This window comes from Lutjanus erythropterus, chromosome 10 (assembly GCF_056507025.1).
Source record: "Lutjanus erythropterus isolate fLutEry1 chromosome 10, fLutEry1.hap2, whole genome shotgun sequence".
Classification (NCBI taxonomy): Eukaryota; Metazoa; Chordata; class Actinopteri; order Lutjaniformes; family Lutjanidae; genus Lutjanus; species Lutjanus erythropterus.
The window spans coordinates 15092775-15116319 of NC_139326.1; the positions used below are offsets into that span (position 1 = coordinate 15092775).

The 23545-nt window shown below is 39.5% G+C and overlaps 3 protein-coding genes across 3 annotated transcripts in view; 2 read left to right on the plus strand and 1 right to left on the minus strand.

Moving 5' to 3' along the window:
* Nucleotides 1-1420: 1420 nt before the first annotated feature.
* On the plus strand, nucleotides 1421-8594 carry wsb2 (WD repeat and SOCS box containing 2). The gene is made up of 9 exons (XM_084728366.1): nucleotides 1421-1741; nucleotides 1953-2121; nucleotides 2972-3174; nucleotides 3254-3385; nucleotides 4717-4817; nucleotides 5910-6106; nucleotides 6459-6548; nucleotides 6632-6748; nucleotides 7969-8594. Exons 1-9 carry the CDS (start codon nucleotides 1702-1704, stop codon nucleotides 8180-8182), a joined length of 1263 nt encoding a protein of 420 aa, XP_084584492.1. The 5' UTR covers nucleotides 1421-1701; the 3' UTR covers nucleotides 8183-8594.
* rfc5 (replication factor C (activator 1) 5) lies at nucleotides 8558-13384 on the minus strand. Its single transcript, XM_084728367.1, has 11 exons — nucleotides 13218-13384; nucleotides 12491-12555; nucleotides 12114-12250; nucleotides 11914-11993; nucleotides 11292-11365; nucleotides 10726-10885; nucleotides 10226-10307; nucleotides 9992-10121; nucleotides 9807-9884; nucleotides 9525-9579; nucleotides 8558-9377 (listed from the first exon to the last, which is right to left on the minus strand). Exons 1-11 carry the CDS (start codon nucleotides 13262-13264, stop codon nucleotides 9278-9280), a joined length of 1008 nt encoding a protein of 335 aa, XP_084584493.1. The 5' UTR covers nucleotides 13265-13384; the 3' UTR covers nucleotides 8558-9277.
* Nucleotides 13385-15832: 2448 nt separating this feature from the next.
* ksr2 (kinase suppressor of ras 2) overlaps nucleotides 15833-23545 on the plus strand; it is a 121468-nt gene continuing 113755 nt past the window's right edge. The window contains exon 1 of the mRNA XM_084728368.1: nucleotides 15833-16505. Within this exon, the coding sequence (XP_084584494.1) occupies nucleotides 16332-16505 (174 nt within the window). The 5' untranslated portion in view covers nucleotides 15833-16331. The remainder of the gene's footprint in view (nucleotides 16506-23545) is intronic.

Below are 23545 nucleotides of genomic sequence, written 5' to 3' on the forward strand. Positions count from 1 at the left end.
TCATTGGCTTCTTTCTGGTGGTGAAACAATGGCTTCGGTCATCCATAACTTACTCCCCCATTCACTGACAAACGTGCATCTCCACCCTGTATTGTACACATAGCATTAACTGATGAACTATGACTATCACAGGCTAGAACGCAGCTCTAGGCTGGAACCATTTTAAAAATGTGGTGGAGGCAGTTTTTCAGTCGCTTCATGATGCAATGGAGGGTTAAAACAAGCAAAAATCAGTTTTCTTGCCTTCTTAAAATGACTTAAATCCAGCTTTTTGTTTTTAATTTTATAGAGGTAAAATGATTAGACAAATCAATTACTTGATCTGCAGAAAGGAATTCAGCAACTATTATAATTTAATAATCATTCAAGTAAATTTTCATGTCTTGTTAGGGACAAGGACATTTTATAGACCAAATGATTCATTGAGAAAATCAACAGATTCATCGATAATAAAAATAACAATTAGTTGCAGACCCATAATTTTACAGAATGTTTCAGTGAACTCAAAAATAAAGACTTTACAACATATAAATTATAGATTTATAAAAAATAGAAGGCAATTCAAAATGCTTTCATAATACAGATGAGCATACAGCATTCTGTACTAAAATGTAACATTTTTAGTACAGAATGTACAGAATATTTTTAAAGAAATAAACATAAAAATAGAACACAAGATAGGTCAAGATGTAAGTGCAAGGTGCAACAGAACAAGGGTTTATAGTAGAGGCCCATGGAAAGACCATGACAGTAACATAACCTGCTGGAAATGGAAAATGGTATTAACACAGTCTGTTATCAGTTTGGTGTGGCTGTTAGTCCATGATTACACCATTTTGTTGTTGTTGTTGTTGTTGTTTTCAAATTTGAGGTGTCAAATCAAGTTAAATATTGTTGTGGTAAATATATAGTAATATAAAGTTGTTTTCAGAATCAGCATCAGACATACAGCTTAAAAAAAGGACAAAGATAGGTTAACATTAATCCAAAGCAACAATGGCCAACATGAGAGACATGTGAGTTAAGTGTTCAGTTTATTAACAAATACAAATAGTAAACAAATAAATATTTAATGGGTAAAGTATACTTTCGAGAAGTTGGTGGTTATATAACATTACAGTATATGCAGGGATTTACCTATGATGTACATGTTAAAGCACACCGTGTATTTTAAACTGTAAATATATAGGTAAATTGGTGTTTTACATGTTTTAGGAATAATTTAACACACTTTTCTCTGTAGGTTTGTGTAACATTTTCCTCACATTTTGGTATTTATTTTCCTGTTGGGAATAAGTGTATTCTTAATTTAAACTCTCTGAGCGGACCTCATATTTTAATGATGACATAACTGGGTTAATCACATGTGATGAATGTTTATTAACAGTGGAAAAAAAGGGATAGCTACCATGTATTATAATTCCATGAGGGAGGTGTGGCGTGGCTTAGTCCGGTTACGTAATAAAAGAAAAACGTGACGACGTTGAGAAACATTGCAGCCAATGGTACACAGTGAGTCAGACAACAGGAAATCAGCTGAACATTTTGTTTCTCGCACATTTTTCGCAAACGGTAGTTTCAGAGGAGTATCTACAGAGGAGTCCAGCTCTGTGTGGACATGAGAGTGCTGTTGTCTCCTCACACGGACAGGACGCGTTCAGGAAACCAGCGATAAAGCGAAGAATGTGAAGGAAGGAAACGATGTGCTCCTCGGAAAACAACGCGGAGCTACAGCCATCGTGTAAGTAACATATTAATGAATAGTAATAATAGAGCTCGTTGTCATCGCAACGCTCCGTAACCAGGTAGCGGTCTCCCGAGAAACGTCCAGAGAGAACGCACGAGCGAGCAGGAAGGTGGATTAAAAATGGGGGAAACGACCCGCTCTCGGTGTCGGTGAAGGGTAAATCTGTCAACCGTTGAATTTATGTTGTCCGTCCGTCCCCCTCCAGCGTCCGACCCAGCTCTCATCCTGGAGCTGAAGACCAGGCGTCCTCCGTCCTTGGAGGGCCGAGCGGGATGTGAGACCTGGAGTGTGGACTTCTCCCCGGACGGAGCCTGGTTCGCCTGGTCGATGGGACACGGGATCGTGTGGGTGGTCGCCTGGCCTCTCGACTCAGAGTAGGTTACCTGTTCATTTAATCCGGACATGATGCGTTTAGGTGTGCCTCGTACATTCCTGCCTCAGATAAAAGAGTCGGAGTAACGTGGTGGCTGTTTGTCAATGTGAGAAATCAAGCTGCATTGGGATAATTGGTTACTTTATGCTTGATGTGATTATTCAAAGACCACTTACAACTAAAACTTAACAATGAAAAGATAACCATTAGGGCTGTGCAATGTCTACCAAATTAGTATATGATGATGTCGTTGTAATATTACATGCTTGTGGTAAAAAAAAGCCAAAAATGAAAAATGTCTGTCCCAGTTTTTCACCAGTCCAAGGTGTTGTCTTTGAATGTCTTGTTTTGTCAGCCTAAAACCCTGGTAGGAGAAAGATAGTTGACATGTTGAGTCTCATTTCCAGTTCATCAAATTCTGATGTTTTGGTAATGAAACTCAACAATCAACTATCCTACTGAAATGTGACTGGTCAAAGTCTCCCATCATGGGGTAGATTTTTTTAATTTAAGCCTGAAAACGTTGCCAACAGGAGCAGAAGTCAAGTTTTCTCACAGACCACTTAAATTACAATATGCTGAAAGATTATGATGGAATTTCTGCCCAGTGCTGACCAAAATAAACTGCCTACCCAAGCTTTAAAAAAAAAGTTAAAGCATCAGAAGCAGAAAATTCAATCTCTCCCATCTGTACTGACCTGACTGTTGGGTGTTTTACGTGTGTTTTAATTCTAATTTTGACATTTCTAACAGCACTTAAAGGCAACATCATGTAATCACCACCAGCTTCACACATCCTACATGTGAGTTTTTTATGGTCTCTGCATACTCAATTCTCCTCTCACCCACAGAGACAGTCAGAATGGAGAGACTGACCGAGGAGATAAGAGCTTCAGTTGTGGTCATCCAGTCTGGGGTCTCGCTTTCGGACCCAGACCTCCAAAATCAGGTGTGGCCGTGCACCCAGCTAAAATGCCACCAAAAGGGAACAACAGCTTGCTTCTGGCAACAGGCTTGGAAAATGGAGTGATCAAAATCTGGAATGTGTTAACAGGTGAGATTTCTACTGGTGGGGATGCTTTCAAGTATGTCTGTTGTAACTGATTTTTAAAACACATTTCATGTGTTTTCAGGTGATGCTGTGTTTGATCTCCATGGCCATGAAGGCATCGTGAGGGACCTGGTCTTCCCTCAGAACGGGACGCTCACGCTCATATCATCTTCTCGGGACAAGACGTTGAGGATTTGGGACCTGGCTCACAAAGGTATGAGCACTTTTGTAAAGTGCAGACTCACTTCTTCAACAGCTAAATCATTGTGACAGCCAGTCAAGTCTTGAAGTTTTCATACTCATCATGTGAGAACATCGTTTTGACCGCTCACAAACAGCCCTTACTGATATGAATTTCATATTTACTTATCAAAATGCAATCCAAACACACTCTTTCATAGTTAAACAGTTAAAGGAAATATCAGTTGTTTACATTCAGGGCGGACATTACTAAAGAACGATTACAGTATGAGATATCATCTGTTTTATTTGCTTAGCACACACGCAGTGTTGTTTAATATAGACTTTAGACCATATCCCAAAGCACATCATGTGTTTTTGTATTAATCTCAATGGTTCTATTTAATGCCAGTAAGGTACAAGAATCAGCTCCCAGATGAATGAGGTTTTAATGTGGCTTATTTCCCAACGTGATTGTCATAGCGATGTTAACAGCTGGAGAGAGCATTGAATTGTTGCTGATTAGTTCACATATTAACTTAAAACCAGATAATTCACTATCAGTTTCTAAATCACCTTTTCTCCTACTGGGCTCTAATGTATCGTGGCTATCTTGACTGTCTTGAATTGAATGGATGTTGCTTAACATGAGTTGATAAAATGTAATTGTGTTATCACCAGTCACCAACCTTTGACCTTTAATAAAAATCAGATGTGGACCTTTCAGTAGTATGCTTGAGAACCCTACACACCAGTCCTTAAAGATAAGGTCCACCTTGGCTTCTCCAAAGCTGTCAACTGCCTGTCTGTGCTTTAGGGTCTTCAAGAACGATCTTTTATGAAGTGTACCTCTTTTTTATGTTATGTTTGTTATTACTTGTACTTGTGTTTTTGGTTTGCAGACAATATTGCTTACATAAATGCATGGCTTTTGGCCGCTGACTGAATTGTGAAATGTCGGAGCATCCTTGAACGCTCCGTCTGTACATTGAACTGTCTGCTCACACATCAAAGCTATTAAACACTAACTGTGATACAGCTGCAGGCTGCATTTTAACACTGTATTGATACTGGCTGAAAGCAGTGGCTGCATAGGCTGTTAAAGGCTCATGGTATGCACTGATAAATAGTGTGAAGCATTCAGTGTCTGCAATTTCAGTTTATAAATCATCTTTCTGCTTCTTCCTGTGTATTTATCACTTTGCCTTTGTGTTTTGTCACCTTGCAACCAAACCTTATGTTCGAATGCTAGAGGTTAAAGCAAACAAATGTTCACATTCTCCACCACTTTGTTGCATCCGGTGATGCCTTTGTAGTCGGCCTCATTCAGTTCAGTTAGATTTTTTTCCTCTCTGTTTGTTGCAGGTAAAAGGGTGCAGGTGCTTTCTGGCCATAAAGACTGGATCAGCTGCTGCAGCGTATCGTCAGACTGCAGCATGATCGCGTCTGTCGGCAGATTTGACAGAGTGAGTTAAATTAACAGTATGTTGTTTCACATTCGAGGCAAAGCCAGACACAGATCCTGAATGACAGTATTTTTCATATAGATTTGTTTGTGCATGTGTTGTTTTGTATGTATTTATAGACTTTTCATCTGTGTGTATTTAAAACTACAATGCTGCTAAATGCCCAGAGTATTCAAGCTGTCTGAAATCTTTCTGACGGAACAAAGCTCCATTTCATCCTCCTCCTTGATGGTTCTTAATCTGGATTTTCAGCTACAGTACAGGATTTTTGTGGGTCAAATTTTTGAATTTAATAATATTTTCCACCAGTAACCATAATTGTGAGCATAAGGGGCAAATATTCAGGATCTTGGCTCAGGAGAATGGGCCTCTCTTTCCTGTTTTGCAACTTTGTGATGAAGGCTGATAAGAAGGGACAAAAACCTGCATCAAGTTCATGTTTCCAAGGACCCTTTTCCTTTTTAAGTCTTCCTCTTAGTAATTTTGGAAGATTGTATGTACATAACATTTACAGGTTTCTTTACTGGGCAGAGTTTGCCTGTTAATTAGTTTGCATGCAGTGATCTGGTTATCCTCATCTGCTCCTGTGTTTAGTTGACATAAAGCCAGGCAGAAAGTTTAGCCATTTGTTCTCGTTGTTTACAGACATTTAGAGCACTGGGGAGCTTTTCCAATCCTGTCAACTGTCCCCCTGTCATGTCTTCATTTACAAAGAAAGGAATACAGCTTAACATTGTGTAACAGCAGTCTCTGACATGACGATCATTCTTTAAACGCTTTGCTGCGTGTTCCAGCCTGCCCTGTTGACACTCACTAAGAACATCTTTGAGCCTTCACTAAACCTACATTAATTATTTGAAGTTAAAGGTGTATTACAAAAATCTGGAGAAAGATACATTGGCCAAAGACTCCCATCGCAGGCTAGATTTTCTTAAGTATGAAAACAGAGCCAATAGGAGGAGCAGAAATCTTGAATTACATCATGCTAAAAGGTTATTGTGGAACTTCTGGCCAATGACGCCAAAAATAAACTGCCTACGCCAGCTTTAAGGTGTATCATAAATTAACTCTTCATGATTTTACCTTCATCAGATGGTGTGTCTGTGGAGTCTGCGGTCTTACACGTTCATGAGGAACCTGACAGGAGGGAACCATAAGACCCTGTACCTCCTGTCTTCCTGTGACTTCTCTCCTGACGGCGCGCTGCTTGCCACTGCAGCCTTTAGTGGCTCCAGCTGGTGGATCGACCTCTGGGACCCGTACACCGCAGAGAAGCTGGCCACTCTGGTGTAGGTTTACACTTTTCAGTCACATTTGTATCCCTACAACTGGCAAATGCATCTTGGACTGCAATTTTCTGATACATATGAAGAGCTTGTCAGCATCTCGAGTACTATTGGTAAACAGTTTCACATGCAAAACTATATTTTGCTCCAAGAAGTTAGATTTTTGATGCAAGTGTTTACTAGAAAGGTTTGCCCTGCACTGTCACTATCACTGTTCACATCTGAGGCACTACCTGAAAGTATGTACTGGTGTCCTGTGTCTTGTCCAACCTGTTTTTTAACATCCAAGTCATGAATGTTATGGTACAGGGCATTATCAGTCCTAAAAGCTCATTTGTGCTTCTTTTATTCACAGCGACTACTTTGAGGATTACGGGCAAAACCAAATCTCAGCAATACAATTCTGTCCCAGCGGTTTATACTTGGCGATCGTAACTGATGACAAGTGAGTAGTTTGTCATGTAATTAGTCATCACATAAACATCTCTGGACGGACTGATTTCAGACAGATGTGTTGTGTTTTTGTAGAGCTCTTCGGATCTGGGAGCCGGGAAAGAAAGGGATGGTGATGCAGACTAAAGCGGACCGAGACTCCAACGGACTCTGCTGCAAGTACCATCCACGAGGAGGAGTGGTTGCCACGGGGTAAAAATCCATCAAGTGTTACTTCATTGCTTGTAGACTTGAGAGGCAGCTTTAGATATGCAGCTTGTGAAGGGTGGTGGCTGAGTTCAGTACAGACTTATCTTATGTTTTTTAATACTAGTACTGTATTTAAGTTTAAAATTCTGGTATCATGACAACTCTACTGACTTTCCTCCTGGCTTCAAACACTTTGTCAACCAAAACATAATTACAGAGCTATAATAATTAATGAATTGCTCAACAGAAATTTGTCAATTTAGAGTATTTATCAAATTTATTATTCAGTTGTTAATTTATCAAAGAAGAATGCCAACCATTTGCTGGTTCCAGCTACACAAATGTAGGAATTTTGCTGCTTTGTCAGTTTCATATAATTAAGTCTGTCTTTTAGATAGCTGGTCAGAGAAAACATCTGCAAACTGAAACACACAAAACACATACATCATTCTGACATATGAAACTACAGTCAGTAGAGTAACAGTGTTTCATATTCCTTTGTTTTTCAGTTGCTTTCATCCTTTAGAGCCAGACTTGTAATGGACTTGTCATACAATATATGATATCAGTTTTTGCTGACCTCAGTGTTGCCTGTTGTGTTTGCATCTGTGTTTGTTTACATAAGAGCGTCACCAACATTTTAACCAGCAGGGTTTTCCATACTGTCCTCCGACTTGGGTGGAATGCCTCAGTGTTTTTTTTCACAGTGCCTAAAAGCTGAATGAAAAGGAGAAAATATGTTGAAAAGCATTTTGCTGCCATTTCTGGTTGCACTGCTTCTGTGTCCTTGTTGTCTATTCTGTCAGTGTTTCACTGTGGACTCTCACTCACAGCGGCCCCTGCTGAAGTGAAGTCCATCACTCTTTGAAAGAGTGTGTTTGCAATACTGTGCCATTATATTATCATTACATCAGTGGCCTAAAGTGGTCTTAACATGACAATGTCGTTTATTACATTTATTTCTGGGTCAGTACATTGTCCAACAAAAGTAGTTATTATGCAGGCCAACTGACAGCAGCTCTGTTTACTGTGGACACGCTTTGTCTGTGGTGCTTCATCAGAAAATTCAACAGCTCTATGACTCAAACTGCAACCATTATTCAGCATCTTGCATGCAAACAGACATTTTAATACACCTTAACCTATTTTAAGTGTTTCCACCAATGATTTTCAGTATTCTGAAACTGCCACCACACAACCCTAACCATGTACTCCTGTGACAGAACCAGAGACGGCCACGTGAGGTTCTGGAGGGCTCCCAGGACAGTGCCCACCCTGTGCCACCTGTGCCGATCCATCCTGCGCCACTCGGTCTCCACACACCAGATGGAGCCGCTGCCCCTCCCCAAGAGGATCCTTGAGTACCTCACCTACAGAAACATCCCCAACCGCCTCAAGACCTGCTGCTCCTCAGACGAAGAGGAGTGGGAAGGTTGAACTGGAACGCTAACACAATGCAACCACTGACATTTACAGCGAGTGATTGTTATACACTATCTCATAATAAAAAGAAATGCCTTTTTTGTTTGCTAATTGAGATGCTTGATTTAGTACAGGAAGCATCTCTCACTTTTAATCTACTTTAGATGCAACATTCCTACACTAAGCATTTCATTTATTGCACTACTACTGTAAGATAAGATGATGCATAAACTCACATGCTTGACTTGAATATCAGTTTTATACTCTTAATTTATTGTGTAAATATCAAATGTATATGTATTTCTAATTCCTGTGTTTATCATCACAAAATAGCACATGCACTACTACTGTCTCAGCACATGTTAATTGTTAATAGAACAAAAACTGGACTTATAGGAAATAGTTTTATTAAACAGATTCAAAAAGATGTACATGTCCAACGTGTATTCTTACAGTTGTTTATGGTGTTTGTAGTATTATTACATGTTGTTTGACTTATTTTTACCACACTGTATATTTTCAAACTGGTAACTTAATTAACAGTTTTCCAAGTTAACATTTGAAGTGCCCAAAGGGGAGATCTTTTTTAGTACAACTGACTGCAGTCCACTTTGCTCAGTTTGTATGCAGATGAGTGACTCAGAAAGCTGTGAGCATTTGTGTCTGGACTGTCCATCAACTCTGCAGAGCCGTGGTGGGATTTCATGCAGTGGACACTTGAGGGCATCTAATTTCTCAGTACATAAACAAACTCAAATGAGTTCAGCGACTTATGAAAGGGTTGAAACAGAAATCTACCTGTTCTCAGGTCTTTGTGGTATTGTTGTACACCACAACCACAGGAGTGAAATAAATGACTGAAGTCCTTTCCCAGAAAGGACCTACAACACAGCTAGATTTTGAGCAAACTGTTCAAAGGCTTTAAGCAGCAGGATGGCAGAGTAGGAAATCTTGCAAAAATATTGGCTAAATTCTGGATCTAGCTGCATTTTCATCTTGGTACAAACAAAGGTAATGGTAGTCACCAAGAAACTGGTGAAAGTTTCTCTCCACCAGAGGGTTGCATTCACAAAACAGAACGTTGTTGCCGTTTCTTTGTGGTTCCTGTATCTATGAGGCCTCGCTGACCACAAGGTCTCTCACTGCCTGGAAAGCTGCAACCATGGAGCTCAGCTGGATCTTCTCATCGGTTCCTGCGGCAAGCCTGTGTCTGAGGAGACAATGCATGATGAGTCCAAAAGCAACATTTCCCTACATCTGGTTGCCTTCATGATATTAACATATTATATCCATTGACTTTTAAGTAATATGAGCTTTTCTTTTCTGTTAAGTGGAGGGAATGAGCGATCACACTTACTCAGCATCAGCCAACTTGATGAGCAGACCAATCCGAATAGCTGGAGGGAAGTCCACTTAAAGGAGTAAACAAGAAAATAAGGTCACAAGCTTGTGTCAAACTACTGAAAGCCTTTGAAGTTCCAAAATGATAAGTTACTAAGTAAGGGATTATTGTATATAGAGCTGTGGGATTTAACCTACAAGTAGAATGCAGACAGACAGAATACAGAATTTTCCCGTTGAGAAATTGTCAGTTGAATTATTTTTTTTAAACACGTGTTGACATCTGCAGAGGTCTTACCTCTGTGTATGAGCAGATGAACCTCAGTGAGGATATCATGCAGGGCCAAACCTTTCAAAGTCTTGAGCTGAAGAATTTCTGTGAAGAGGGTGTTAAGGAGTTGCAACAACACAAACTGGAGCATAAAATGTGCCTCCTGCCTCCTCAGTGAATTATCCTGGAGAACAAGGCGAGGTGAAGGATACGTTTGTACGCTGTGGTGAAGTCTTTGTTGAGGGACCAGTCAAGGATGTTGGCTATATCAGAGCGGAGAGGGTGACCTGTGCAGGTGTACACCGTGTCCTCTGTGACCTTCCCGTACGCCATACTGGTGCTCTGAAATCATACAGGTGGAATACACTTAGTACAGTTTGAGACTACGATGATGATGTATCAGCTGTTTTAAAATGCAACATGATCAAGAGGAGTTCTGGTCATACCTGCAGTATGTTGAGCGATCTTCTCATATCACCTGATGATAAGGTCACAATGGCCTTCATTCCATCTGGAGTTATGTCGATGCTGCCACAAAAAGATTCACTCTGTCAATCAACATTCAGATTCATGTAAAGCTAAACTGTGTGACATATATCTATTTAAACAAAAACTGTACAGTCAACTTTTATACCTTCAATTTCACACTACTGGTGCTGATCCAAATTTAAACTTCTTTTCCTTTTAAACATATTGATTGCCATTATAACAAAGATATGATTTCACAGCAAGAAAACTAATATTTGGTGAAACCTGTCCTTTTTGTTTTGTTCTATAAAGCAGTTTTAAACAAGTTTTCTGGGAGTAATACACATTACCTAATGTGTGGGTATGTCACTATGTGATACTGAAAAAACACACACAGCACCTTGAAATCCCGTCTACCTGAGATTGTTTTAACATCCTACAAAATCACAACATTCCCCTTCACACTGCACACACTCACCCCTCCTGCTGGATTACATGCTCCAAACGAGGGATCATCTGGTCCGGGGACAGCGGGCCGAAGCGAAACCTGGTGCAGCGAGACTGCAGAGCCGGAATGATCTTGGACAGGTAGTTGCAGATCAGACAAAATCGAGTGTTTTCTGTAAACTTCTCAATCACTGAGACAGACAGAGAGTAGGGTGAGAGCAAAAGAAAGGACAAATTAGAAGTCAGTGTAACTATAAAATGTGAAGAAATGTAACCCAAAAGTAAAATATTACAGCTCTGATATGCCTCAATCTTCTAAGATTCCTCTGATACAAGTCATTTTTAAAACCTTTTTTCAATTGCTGTAGAGACACTGAAATCTTTAAAAGTCATTTTGCATTCTTGATATCAATATCCAAACTTTGAAATTTTGAAAATTGATAGTTAAAAGCAAAACATCAGATCAGATATTGGTTTAATACCAGGGTGTACAGTACAGGCAGATACCCTGTAATTCACCAGGAACCAAATTGTCTGGCTGCCCAGTGAGCCGTGTGGTTCACAGTGGGCAACGCCCGGCCGAACAGATGGCTTTACCTCGCCGCAATGCATTCTGGGCATCCTGGGTCATGGCATCGGCCTCATCCAGTATCACCAACTTAAAGCCCTTCCTGGAGGTTGAGAGAGATGGGAAAAAGGCAGCAGTTTAAATAAGTGCACACAGAGTTATGGGTTGTATATTTAACACTGTGATGAAAAATGTCTAAATACTGTACCAAAGTGTGATGATATATACTGTGGTATTACATGGTTAATTATTTTATTATTTTTATTTATTTTATAAAAGCAATGTTATAGATTGCTGCACTGTTTTTGTTTTGCAGTAATTCAAACATTCATTAACAGAAACAATTCATTCCCATGTTTTGCGCATGCTTTGGTCATGGCTGCTACTTTTATTTTACATCAAAAGAAGAATGCAGAACCACTTCAACTTAACAGGAAAATTTATGTTATACAAAAAAGCTGTAAATATCAGATTTATTATTTCATGACATTATTTCATTTTCAAGCTGCCAATTTTCTTTGTTTGTTAATACTGTGTTACATATCGTATCATGGTATTATTATACTATGAGTAGGTAATGGTATTGTTACATTTATTCATTTCTGAACATAAGATAGGTGACAAGTGTTGTAAATAGACTTTTAGTCTTACTTGAAGATGGTCCTAGTGCTCGCAAAACTCAGAATGGGACCTCGCACAACATCAATACCTCTGTCATCTGATGCATTTAGCTGCAAGACAAAATTATTCAAATATCAAATCAAACAGCCACAAGGTCAGGTCCCTCAACCACTGAACATGTCAGGTGCAAAAAGGGGCACATTCCAATAAATTAAACACTTGTATTGTACCTCCAACACCATCGAGTTGAACTCTCTGTCCTTGTAGAGCTGCCTGGCACAGGCGAGGATGGTGGAGGTTTTGCCTGTTCCAGGGGGGCCGTAGAACAAGAGATGGGGCAGCTTGTCCTCACTGATAAACCTCTGGACTGAAGAGATTAAAAACAAGGACATAAAATTTACAGTTGGAATATCATGAGGTCCTTTTTAATAGTACTACTAATTCAAAACATGGGAAAAACGTTGAATTATTAGTGGCAGTGATAACACACCTGTGTTTAACAACGAAGACAAGAGTCAACAACATTGACAGACAGCAGCTCAGACAGATAAACCCTGCCGTAGAAATGTGAATTATACATGTTTATTCTGGCAGTCCACATACTTACTGGTGCTTAGAATATCTTTGTGTGAGATCAGATCATCAAGTCTCTGTGGTCTGTATTTTTCAACCCTGGAACAGGGAGCAGAAAAACATCATTCATCAGTATTGGTATCAGTAATAAATACTTCCTATTGCTAAATAATATTATTTCGCTTGAGGGTTAGCTACTCTAAGTACAGCACAAGTCCACTTCACACAAGAAACGTAAACTCAAAATCTGCAACTTGTTAACCCCAAAAGGTATAATTTTCTGTATACTGGGGCAAACAACTGAACGAACTCGACTGAAGTTTGTCTATACTTAAAAATTTTAATTATAGGTTTGGGTACGTATGGCGTAAACGTAGACTAACCTTGGACACTTCACATTATGAGGTGTCACTTTTCAATTCGGCATCTTTATTTTGCACAATAAAACACGTTATCTTTATAATCTTTAGACGCTGCAGCATCTCTCATGAGTCAGTTGGTTTAAGTGGCGAGGTTTCATGTATTACCTAGCTATTATGTATACGGAAATAAAGGGAAGCTGATAAGACTTCAGATTTAATACTCGTTTTCAAACTAAGAGGACTGTCTAATGTTATCTGTATTTGCCAGAAAAGCTAACTCAGAGGACGTAAGTCTCCACAACACGGCTAGCTGCTAGCTTGATTCCATAGTAGACAGGTTAGCTAGCTAGCACTAACTATTTTCACGCTATCTGTAACAAATAACGACTTTTAACTCACCATGGTAAATTTCTGGTCTGTGGCGGCGCTTTACTTGTAGAAGCCATGTGCTCTTTAACTGTGAATTTACCTCCAAACCGGGTTAATACTTAAAAGTTTTATGCTCTTCCACTCTTCGCTGTTGATGGCTGTGTTTGCCGCGCTCCACTACAAAAACGTGCGTAAAACGTCACGGCGTACAGCCAATCGGATCACTTTCGCGGCTCCAATGGGCGGGCTATCGGTAACACGATGCCCACTGTAAAAAGTATGTCCCAAGAACAGTTAAAAAAGATTACATTTACAATATTACAAAAAACATATAAAATGCATGCACATAATATTGTTCCACTTGGTGAATATATTTCTGGAACAAATGCTTTCATGAAAACATTTGATACAATGCTTTTCAGCTGGACTGAAACCAATGTTGGCTGAAGTCTGCAGGTACCAGTGAAAATGTCATAAAAATTACCCACCCCTTCTCATGAGAGATAACGTTGTACACTACCCCATCAGACAAATTTTAAAAAAAAATCCTTAATCTGAGGGTCAGTCATCTGTCCAGTGTCTAATTCTTACACTACAGCAGGTCCAACATGCAATTCTTTAAACTATCTATAAACTTCTGATCATTTAATAAAACATTTTCTCCAATGATCTACAGAAGTAGTGTGTGTGTAGTCTGCAGGTGAGTGTAGGCATATGCACGTGTGCAGGTGTCCTGTGTGTAGGGGTGGGGGAAATTTCCGATTCTTAGATGCATCGCGATTCGGACGTGGACGAATCTGAATCGATTCACAAACGTCCAAATTTCGATTATTTAAATCTGTTAATTAAAGTGATACAGAAGCTTCTAAATAATGTGGAACTAAGAAGCGCGGTACGCGTCATCGCCGGGACACTTTGGGACGCGCACCTGGAGCGACACGCGCACAGCGGAAAACAAACATGGCCGACCGGCAGCCACCTCGCCATGAGGTCCGAACAGCTCCTTCTAATTTAAAAGCAGCCGTGTGGAAACACTTCGGCTTCTACAACGTCGACGGCGGAAGCGAACTGGACAAGAGCCACGTTATATGTAAGCTGTGTCGAGCTAAAATAAAATACTTTGGCAACACAACAAACATGAGAAGCCGTAACTCGATTCCACCCGACGGAGGAGTCGGGGAGACGGCAGGCTGCTGTTGCTGCGGCTACTAGTGGCTACTGTTGGTACTTTCCAGTTTGCACATATTTCCAATAGTTTAATAAAATATAATCGAAATGAATTCTTATTACAAATGCGCTGTTTTTAAAAATTGCAAGTGACGAATGCTTATTCAGTGAGACAAAAAGAAATGTTTTTGTGAAAAAGTGCATCAATATACATAAAGATGCATCAATAATCGTTTTATAATCGAATCGTAGCCCCTGAATCGTAATCGTAATCGAATCGGCAGGTGCCCAAAGATTCCCACCCCTACCTGTGTGGTAGTGTTTTGGAGACTGGGTGCAATTGTATCATGGGGTAAATAAAACACACTCAATTCCTCCTATTAGAAACCAGCTAGAGTGATGAAACCTACCCTGCACATGCTCAGCCAGGTTCTCTGTCTGCCTGTGGAACAGTAGCAGAATCATTTCACATCAGCAGAAATTTTCAAATTTTCTCTTGGATATTTGTTAAGAATTAACATGAATAAACTATGCTGATATAGGTGTTGCTAGCTATCATACAAAATTTATTCAAGCCTGATCGAGTTAATTTTAACTGGCCCCTGCGCCACATGGCCCATGTAAGCACCTTGTTTGTACCACTAGATTGGTTGCCTAGTTTTCCACAAAAAAGAAATAGATTGCTTTGAATGCATAAGATAACTGACATCTAAAACAATTTGAACCATTAAAAAAACAAAATAAAACAAACAAACAAACAACAACAACAAAAAAAAAAACAAAAAAAACAAAAAAAAAAAACAGTTACCAGTTCCTGACTGGTCAGTAGGCAAATATTGATAACCTCCTTAACAATCAATACTGCTATTGTTATTTACTAAATTGACTAAAAATGATGCAGACACACCCTTTCATGTCATGTCTTTATTTTTTGCACCAAATTATCATAAGTAGTACCAATAAATGTATTGATATGTATCAGTATCGATAAGCAGTATCAGAATCTACATCAGTATCAAGAAATCCTAACAATACCCATCTCTAAAGTGAATGAATATGACTCATTTTTCAGTGTTGCAATTGTCCCTAACTTAAATAAAATTTAGTATTATAGTTCTGTCCTTATTAGTGAAAATATAGCAAATGTATTATCAATTAGTGCTTAGTATTTCTTAGGCTCATATCAAACTATGGCCAGTGTATTTCAAATAGCATGTGAATTATGAAGGAAAATGTAAAAACCGTTACAATTGCTCCTGGTCTCCCCTACACATCATGGTGTGTGTAAAAAAAAATATGACAACCGTACATATTTCCTCAAAATCATGTGAAAAGTGTCAGTTTTGTTCCTCACACAGGCCTGGACAGACTGATGAGGCTCTGTGAGCCCACTGACTGCACTCAGCGCTGTAATCTCGCGAGAGTGGCCCCTCACGGCGGTGCCTGGGCGATGCGATGCTGTTGCTGTTGCTGTGGGTTTGATTGACAGGAAACATGTCGGTGTGGTGGGAGCGAACCGGGATGCAGCTGCTACCAAGGGAGACAGGGAGTACCTGCATCCAGTCCACACATCAGCACCTTTAAAACCAGCAGCAGGCTTTCCCCGACAGATACGTCTGCTTCTCTTTTCTTTTTCTTTTTTTTTATTAAAACATCCATTTGAAACGAAGAGGGACACCCAATGGATGCTGTGGCAAACCGTGTCGTCCCGCTCGGTATCTTCATATTGTGTTTGATTTAGCCTCCAACCAGAGACACCTTGATGAAACAGCAGGAACTACGATGGAGTCGACTCTCTCACGGCTCAAAGCCCGTCTGTAAACCTACAACAGCTCGTTTCATGGCGTTTTGCAGGTGGCTCTGCTCCGTGGGCTCCTCCACGTTTCTTTCCTGAATCATTATTTCTTCTTCTTGTTTTAATTTTTTTTTATTTTTTTAAGTGCAACGGGGAAAATAACGACCACTGCTCGCCAAACTATGAACGAGGAGATGACAAAAAGCGAGGAGCAGCATCTGAGTTTGCAGAAAGCCTTGCAGCAGTGCGAGTTGGTGCAAAATATGATAGACATAAGCATTTCTAGTTTGGAGGGTTTACGGACCAAATGTGCCACATCCAACGACTTGACACAAAAAGAGATACGAACGCTGGAGGTAAGCAGCACCATTGAATCTCTTGCTGTCTGTGCATCTTCATCTGAATCAATACGGAGCTGGGCTGTCACCGTCTCTTATTTATTTCTAGGCCACTCTGCATATTTTTTCAGCGCCTTTTTTCAGCGACAAGCTGATTTTTCTGCTGTCTGTGTTGTCATTGCATAAATATGCACAGATTTGTGCTGAAGCCCAGCGCTATCTATCTGTGTTGTGCAGTGCAATAAATCAAGAGGCTCCGGGGCTGCAGTGGGCTGTTATAGACTTGCGCATTCTGCAGGTGGCGGGGAGAGAAGGTGGCTCTTCTCCATCAGAATAATATCTGAGGCAGCAGCCGAGGCCTATAGGCAGGCAGCCCGTGTTTACAATCCATTACCAGTATGCCAGCCTGCGCATCTGTCCTCAGCGCATCCAGGCCCCGCCACCGCTGTTATGCAAGGAAGGCGAGCAGATTACTGAAATTGTTACAAAATATCGTTATCCGTTTAATTGGCCCGTGGGGTATTCCGTAAATTGCGTTACGTAATGGCTATAATATCCCGGACGGCGTTGTGTTTGAGAATATCAGACTGACTGTTCGTGTTGACACCACTTAAACCAGTCCAGCACCCCCCCTCACCAGTGAGGAGAGGCTGTTACGGGACATAAAAAAAAAAAAAAATGCCATAAAGTGCGATAAGGTCACTGAAAACTCAGTATTGACCAGCACAGCATTAAGGGCCTGTAAGAATGTTATGGTGATGCCTCAGGAGATTAAAACAAACACCATTAAGTGCGATAAAGGTCGCCATAAACTCATATTTGTGTGCCCAGTCTAAACACTTTAAGTCCCAGTGGGGATATAATTGAGATATTACATAAAGGTGTCATAAAGCAAAGTCACTTATGAGTGTCAGCCCCACAGGTATATGATGCTACATTTTATAAACAGGGGCATATGGAGGGTAAAGGCAAGTAAACTTAGTTTGAGAAAGTGACCAATGTAATCAATATTATTGGCCCAATATTGGCTTATCACAGCTATATCAGTCTGTATCAGTATCAGCATATATGGTGTCAGATATATCAGATATAAACTTTGTTTTTTTATCAGAACAAAGTGCAGATTGTGAGCTTTATAGGCTGCATTTATGTGCATTTATTTATTTTTTTCATAGTTAGTCATGATTCTTAAAAATGCCTGTGAAAGTTTACTGTTTCAGTGCCCTGATATCATTTTGGACAATAACATTCATTGTTAAACTGCACATATCTCTGTCACAAGTGTTAACCACCCTTGAGGGATCAGTGCAAAACAGATGTGTTTATTTATATATTCTATATCCTGTATATTATATTATATATAAAGAATATCAGACGATATAGAAAATCTTTTTTTTTTTACTCCATAATATCAGCATTGGCATCTACCCAAAAATCCAATATCAAACAAATTATTAATTCACTTTACCCCCCTCTTTGAAATGAGGTAGAGTTTACTCACCTTTTTTTCTGATCAACCGTATTAATCAATGAGGGGGAACAAGGTGGGTAAACTACATCTACCCACCTCCTTAACCACCACACCCCTGATTATAAAAGAAATTACCATATAGTCAGTCATATATTCAATACTACTGTATGTCTAAGTGAAGTTAGCAAAGTGTTGCACAGGGGACAGGAAGGAATGTAATCCAAGAGGAGAGACTGAGAACTAATATTAAATACAAATGTGCTGCCAGCAATGAGCAGGCTACACCATGAAGATAAATGTTCACTATGTTCCCTGAATGCCTTGCAAAGCATTGTGGGTACTGGATTATTTGGTATGAGCTTTACAGAGCAGCATATTAGTAGTAGAATCAAAATGTTTGATTTTTTTTTATACATGATGTGCCTTTTCTCACTATTACTATCTGCTACTTTTAAACCATAGTGTATTTATAATTAGACACAACTTGCTGCTCTTGTCCAGGTCTTGTCCCTTCAACTACCCTTCAACCAAAATGCTTCCATACGCTGTCTTTTAAGTCAGGGAGTGCCACTTCACTTGTGTCCATCTGCAGTTACTCACGCCAAGTCGAGCCATCATCACCAAAAATCAAGAAGATGATACACATGTTTATGTTTGACACATCTGCCTCAAGTTTCACCATCTGATTGGTTGAGCAAAAGGAATGTATGGCCTGGACATTTTTGCATTGATTCATAATCTTTCAAGAGAGAACTGCGATACACCTAACAATCAGTTTTTTACCCTCACCTCTCAATAGGGTCATTACTTTTTTTTTTTTTTTTTTGGAGGTATCTCTTAGGAAGTTAAAGTAAAGATATATCCGGATAATACATAGAAAATACACAATGGCAACTTAATGCATAAATGATCAGTGTGTCTACCAATTATTGGCTAAGGGACTGTATGAAAATGATTCATTGGTCAGAGCAGGTCAGAAAAGTTGGAGGGTGTTCTAACTTTCCTTTTGGGTGACAACAGATAGTCTGACTTTTTCAGATGAGCAGGGAAGGTCTTTTTTTCTCATCTCAAAATTACAATTAATGTCAGTCCTCCATTGCAATATGGTGAAAAGTTAGATACATAATATATGGTTAAAGGGAGCTTGTAGAGTTTTTGAGTCTTTGCGCCTCAGAATGTTTAAACGAAGCTGCATTGTTTGTATCACGAGCATGAGGGGTAACGTGACGTGGTAACTGCAGACGACAGTAAAGGAGCAGAAGAGTTTGGGCAAGCGAGACAATACAGGTTTCAAAGCATTCATAAATTATTAATCTGTTTGTCCCTGATCTATTGAATTGAATACAGGGAACATAATGCATGGGGGTGTTGTAGTCTTTACACCACAATAGTGGCACATCTGGCCTCACCTTGTAAACATACTGTACTTCTCCAAAATGACACTGGGCTCTGCTGAACTATTGTGAATTAATTTACGTCACTGCACATAAAAAATCCTATACCTTTCATAGATAGTAATATTGATAATAGTTGTTTTTGATGCAGTTAAAGCTAGAGTAGGTGATGTAGGTATTCCAATACTGATTCCAGTATTGGAAAATTACTCTGATACTCCCTAAAATGGAGGTATTGGTCTTGACAAGTCTGTGCACAGATCCAATACCATGTAATTGATCAGTCTTTTTTTCCCCCCAAGGATTTGCAAAGTCATGTTCTATGGGAATTATTCTCTGTATGCTTTTCCTCATGTTTTACAAAGGGCTTAACCTGAGCCAGGCATTTTGTGAAGTAAACTCAAACTATATGTGGCCTGTCACTGAAAGTTACTGATTATTATTATTTTGTTTTATTACAATCCAAAATTGGAGCCAACATTTATGACCGGTATAATGGATACTGCAGCAAAGCATATCCAGATTATCACAATTATTATTTGAAGTTGGACTGAGAGATTTTTTTTAGCCACCTGGGCGCAGGATAATTCCTCAACACAACATCTGACATATCACCTTACAAAGTTGTTATAGGTGAAGTGATAGTAAATATTTGCAACAAATTCTTCATATTTTTCGTGACAGAGAGCACGACTTAAAAAGCAATAAGGATGACTGTAGCATAAACTGCAAGAAGGTCCACATAGGGAAGAGAACCGGTTGGATGGGTGTGTCAAACAAAGGTTGATCCAACAGGATACTGGGATTCAGTTCCTGTATGGGACCTTGGTCAATATTAGCTGTGCTTGTGGAACTACCTTTCAAACAATTAAAAGTTTCTTTCAACCAGTTGTTGTCTGCATTTCCACCAAGGTCTTAAGACATGAAGATTGTGCAAATTTGCCCACTGATGTATTTAAAAACAGCTGTTTTTTTGTTTTACACATCATTTTACATGCGACTATACAGTACAACAACTATGACATGTCATAAAGTGGCAGACAACATAAATGTTCATTAAGGCCCGGTTTTTGTTGTTGGTGCTTCTGTTGCTTTCCTCTGTAACTCCACAGTGATGTGTTGAAGCACAATAAAACAAAAAAGAAAGTGGTTTGTGGCTTCAGACAGCGGCTGAAATAAAATGGTAACACTACCCTGGTTCCTGTGGTGGAAACTGGGCTATTGATTGTTTTAAGGAAGCAGTTACTTGAACCCAAACTGCAGTGTTTTCCTAAGCCCAAGTTTATGGTGCCTAAACATACCTAAGACCTTTATTTCGGAAGTGTAACTGAACATTGCATGTTTATTATTGCTAACTTGATGACAGAATGGAACAACAGATAATACATTAGTTTTAAAGTTGTACTGACTTAGGGCTGGGCAGTATATCAATATTATATCAATATTGTAATATGAGACTAGATATCTTAATATATTTTAGATATATTTATTTTTTATATTTTAAGGATATTATGCTGAGTGTCATGAAAAAATGGAAAATTAGTGAGACAGTGAGACTATTACAATTTTTTGCATCCAAGAGTTACTTGAAGTAAAATGTCCCAATTTATGTCCCATCAATGGTTGTTCTGTCTCTCTCTCTCCATTTAGACTGCTGAGAAATTCAAAGTGATGTCTTAGATTCATTCGTTGCAGACACCCCAAAGCTTTAAATGAAGCAGTAACAGTGAGTGCAAAATGTAAGAATTTAGCAAAAGTTAATTTCTTCAACTTCAACCACAAGTTGTATCTCTGTGTTGAAGTTTTGGTTTAATCTGGATTAGACCACACTGTAGCACTCTTCACTTGTGTGAAAAGAAGAAAGAAGACACATGTCCATTGTTTTATATGCTATCAGAACATTCACAGTGCTTGAAAAAGTCAGTCATTGGCCACATTTGTTATCAAGAGTATGCCCACCAGACAAAATAATAGAAACACCAACATGAATTCAGGTCAGAGTGAGGTATTTCTGTAGTCACGTACTGTTGTGGGCCGCAATTCTTCTGTTGTTAAATTTAGGCTACAATCCCCCCTGTAAAACACATTTTATCAATACCCAGGAACCAATACAGATATAGCTTTGGCTACTGCAGAAACTTGGTCTGGATGGAACTACGTATCATTTTTGCTGTTTGCGTTATTTAATTTTGTGAGATTTTCCTCTGTACAAATTTAAAAAATGCTCAGCAGAAAGAAACAAGTATTAGAAACGAATGAGAACAAAGGGAAAACACACTCAACTGTTAATTTACAAATGCAACAAAGGAGTTACTCCTGAGAACTGTCTAACCTTCCTCAAATCCTCTGAGTTGGAGAGCCTTTCAGGATGGCAGTCCTCTTATTACCTCAATGACAAATGAGTTGTTACACCAGGGATTTTGATCAGGATCACAATGACGTCAGTCATACGCAAAACCCTTCCTCGTTAACCTGTCCTGAGCTTTAATGAGTGTTGTGTGTATGGGAGATTCCTCCACGACATCTCTGTTTTCCATCTCTATTATTAACCCAAAGGACCCAGATTGTGCTTCAGACACAATTTGTTTGAACCCTGACCTTGCTTTAGCCAAGAGCTTTACCAAAAATAGCAGCCTATATCATTACATGGATGAAGGGTTAATACTGGTTTCCATTAATGTGAGTATGCATTGTTGGCGGTATCCCTTGGATACACATTGATGGCCGCTGTTTTTTAGAGGCTTTCATAAAGATGCAGACGTGTGACGGAGCATGACATGTGATCCAATTATGTATTTCATATGGAAGGAAAGAGGGCAGGTCACAACAAGTGTTGTTACTCATTCATATTCAGGTATATGAGACAGGCTTTGTAATTTGTATTTGAACAAGAAGTGGGGCGTCAGCTTATTTTTTGCAACAAAGGTGGAACCATGCTATTTTTCTACTCAGAGTCAGAAGATCAAAGGGTACTAACAACAGTTCAACACCGTAGCTCAGAGGGGTCACTGGGTTCATTGTGCGTGAAGCACACTAGGTCATACTAAGTGTTGTCTGACCACGTCTAAGGCCACAAGTGCTTATACCTCTTCCAAATCGCCACACTCACAGGGTGTATGAAAATCCTACCATTAAATATTCAACATTTCCGCATCAAAATGTCTAAAAACATTTAGGCCTATATATTTTGTTGAGTTGGGTACTCACATTATTCCAACAATGTCCAATCCCAGAGGAATCTGTAATTTTATTCAAGGAAGTGGTGCATTTCATTTGGTTATGTCAGATAGATTTCACTTTCACAATATTATTTACCAATGAAGATAGCAACTCCCATTATCCCACGCTACTTCATGACATCAACAACGTCTGTCTTTTGTCATTGTTTTGACGTGTGAGAGACCCCTAATGGCAGAAATGACATTCTGTGTTATTAAAGCCTTCTTTTCTTTGTATTATTTTGACTTCTCTCTACATCTGGCCAATTGCTATGTAGTTGGGATGACTGTTGGATTGTCTGTCCAAGATCATAATCTTTTAAGTTGATACAGTGAACAGTGTTAGCAAAGGGATGCACCGATTAACGGGATGGTTAATCAGCAGTGTTAAGTCAGTGTTAAGAGGAGTGATAGAGACGTCTATATACGGAGAAGGAGGCGCTGAGCAGCTAACAGGGTTACCAAACAATGGTAAACTTTCTAGCCCTTCAAGTTAACGTTAGCTAGAAGCATAGTAGTGTTCACAGACTGCAAATTGAAATCTCGCCTTGTTATCGCTAACCTGTGTGACCATGTTTGCCCAAACATTTTCTTATCCAGACTCTTGAATCCATCTGCTTTTTTTTCTCATTGCAGCATCACTACAGCAAGTTGTTCCACCACGCCATCTCTGGTTTGTTTACATCTGCTTTCCCATGAAATCATGCGAGATCATGCTCCCTTGGGTAAAAAATCTTAATAATAATAATGGGGTGCCCCTGTACCTCAGCTGGTAGAGCGTACACCCCATGTGTTCAGGATATCAGTCCACTGGTTCGACTCCCGCCTGCAGCCCATTTCCTGCCTGCCATACCCTCTCTAACCCCTGTCCTGTCATATCTTCAGCGGTCCCTATCAAATAAAGGCAAAACTGCCCCAAAAATAATCTTTAAAAAATCTTAATAATATAATCAGGCCTGTAGCACTTTTGGAGAA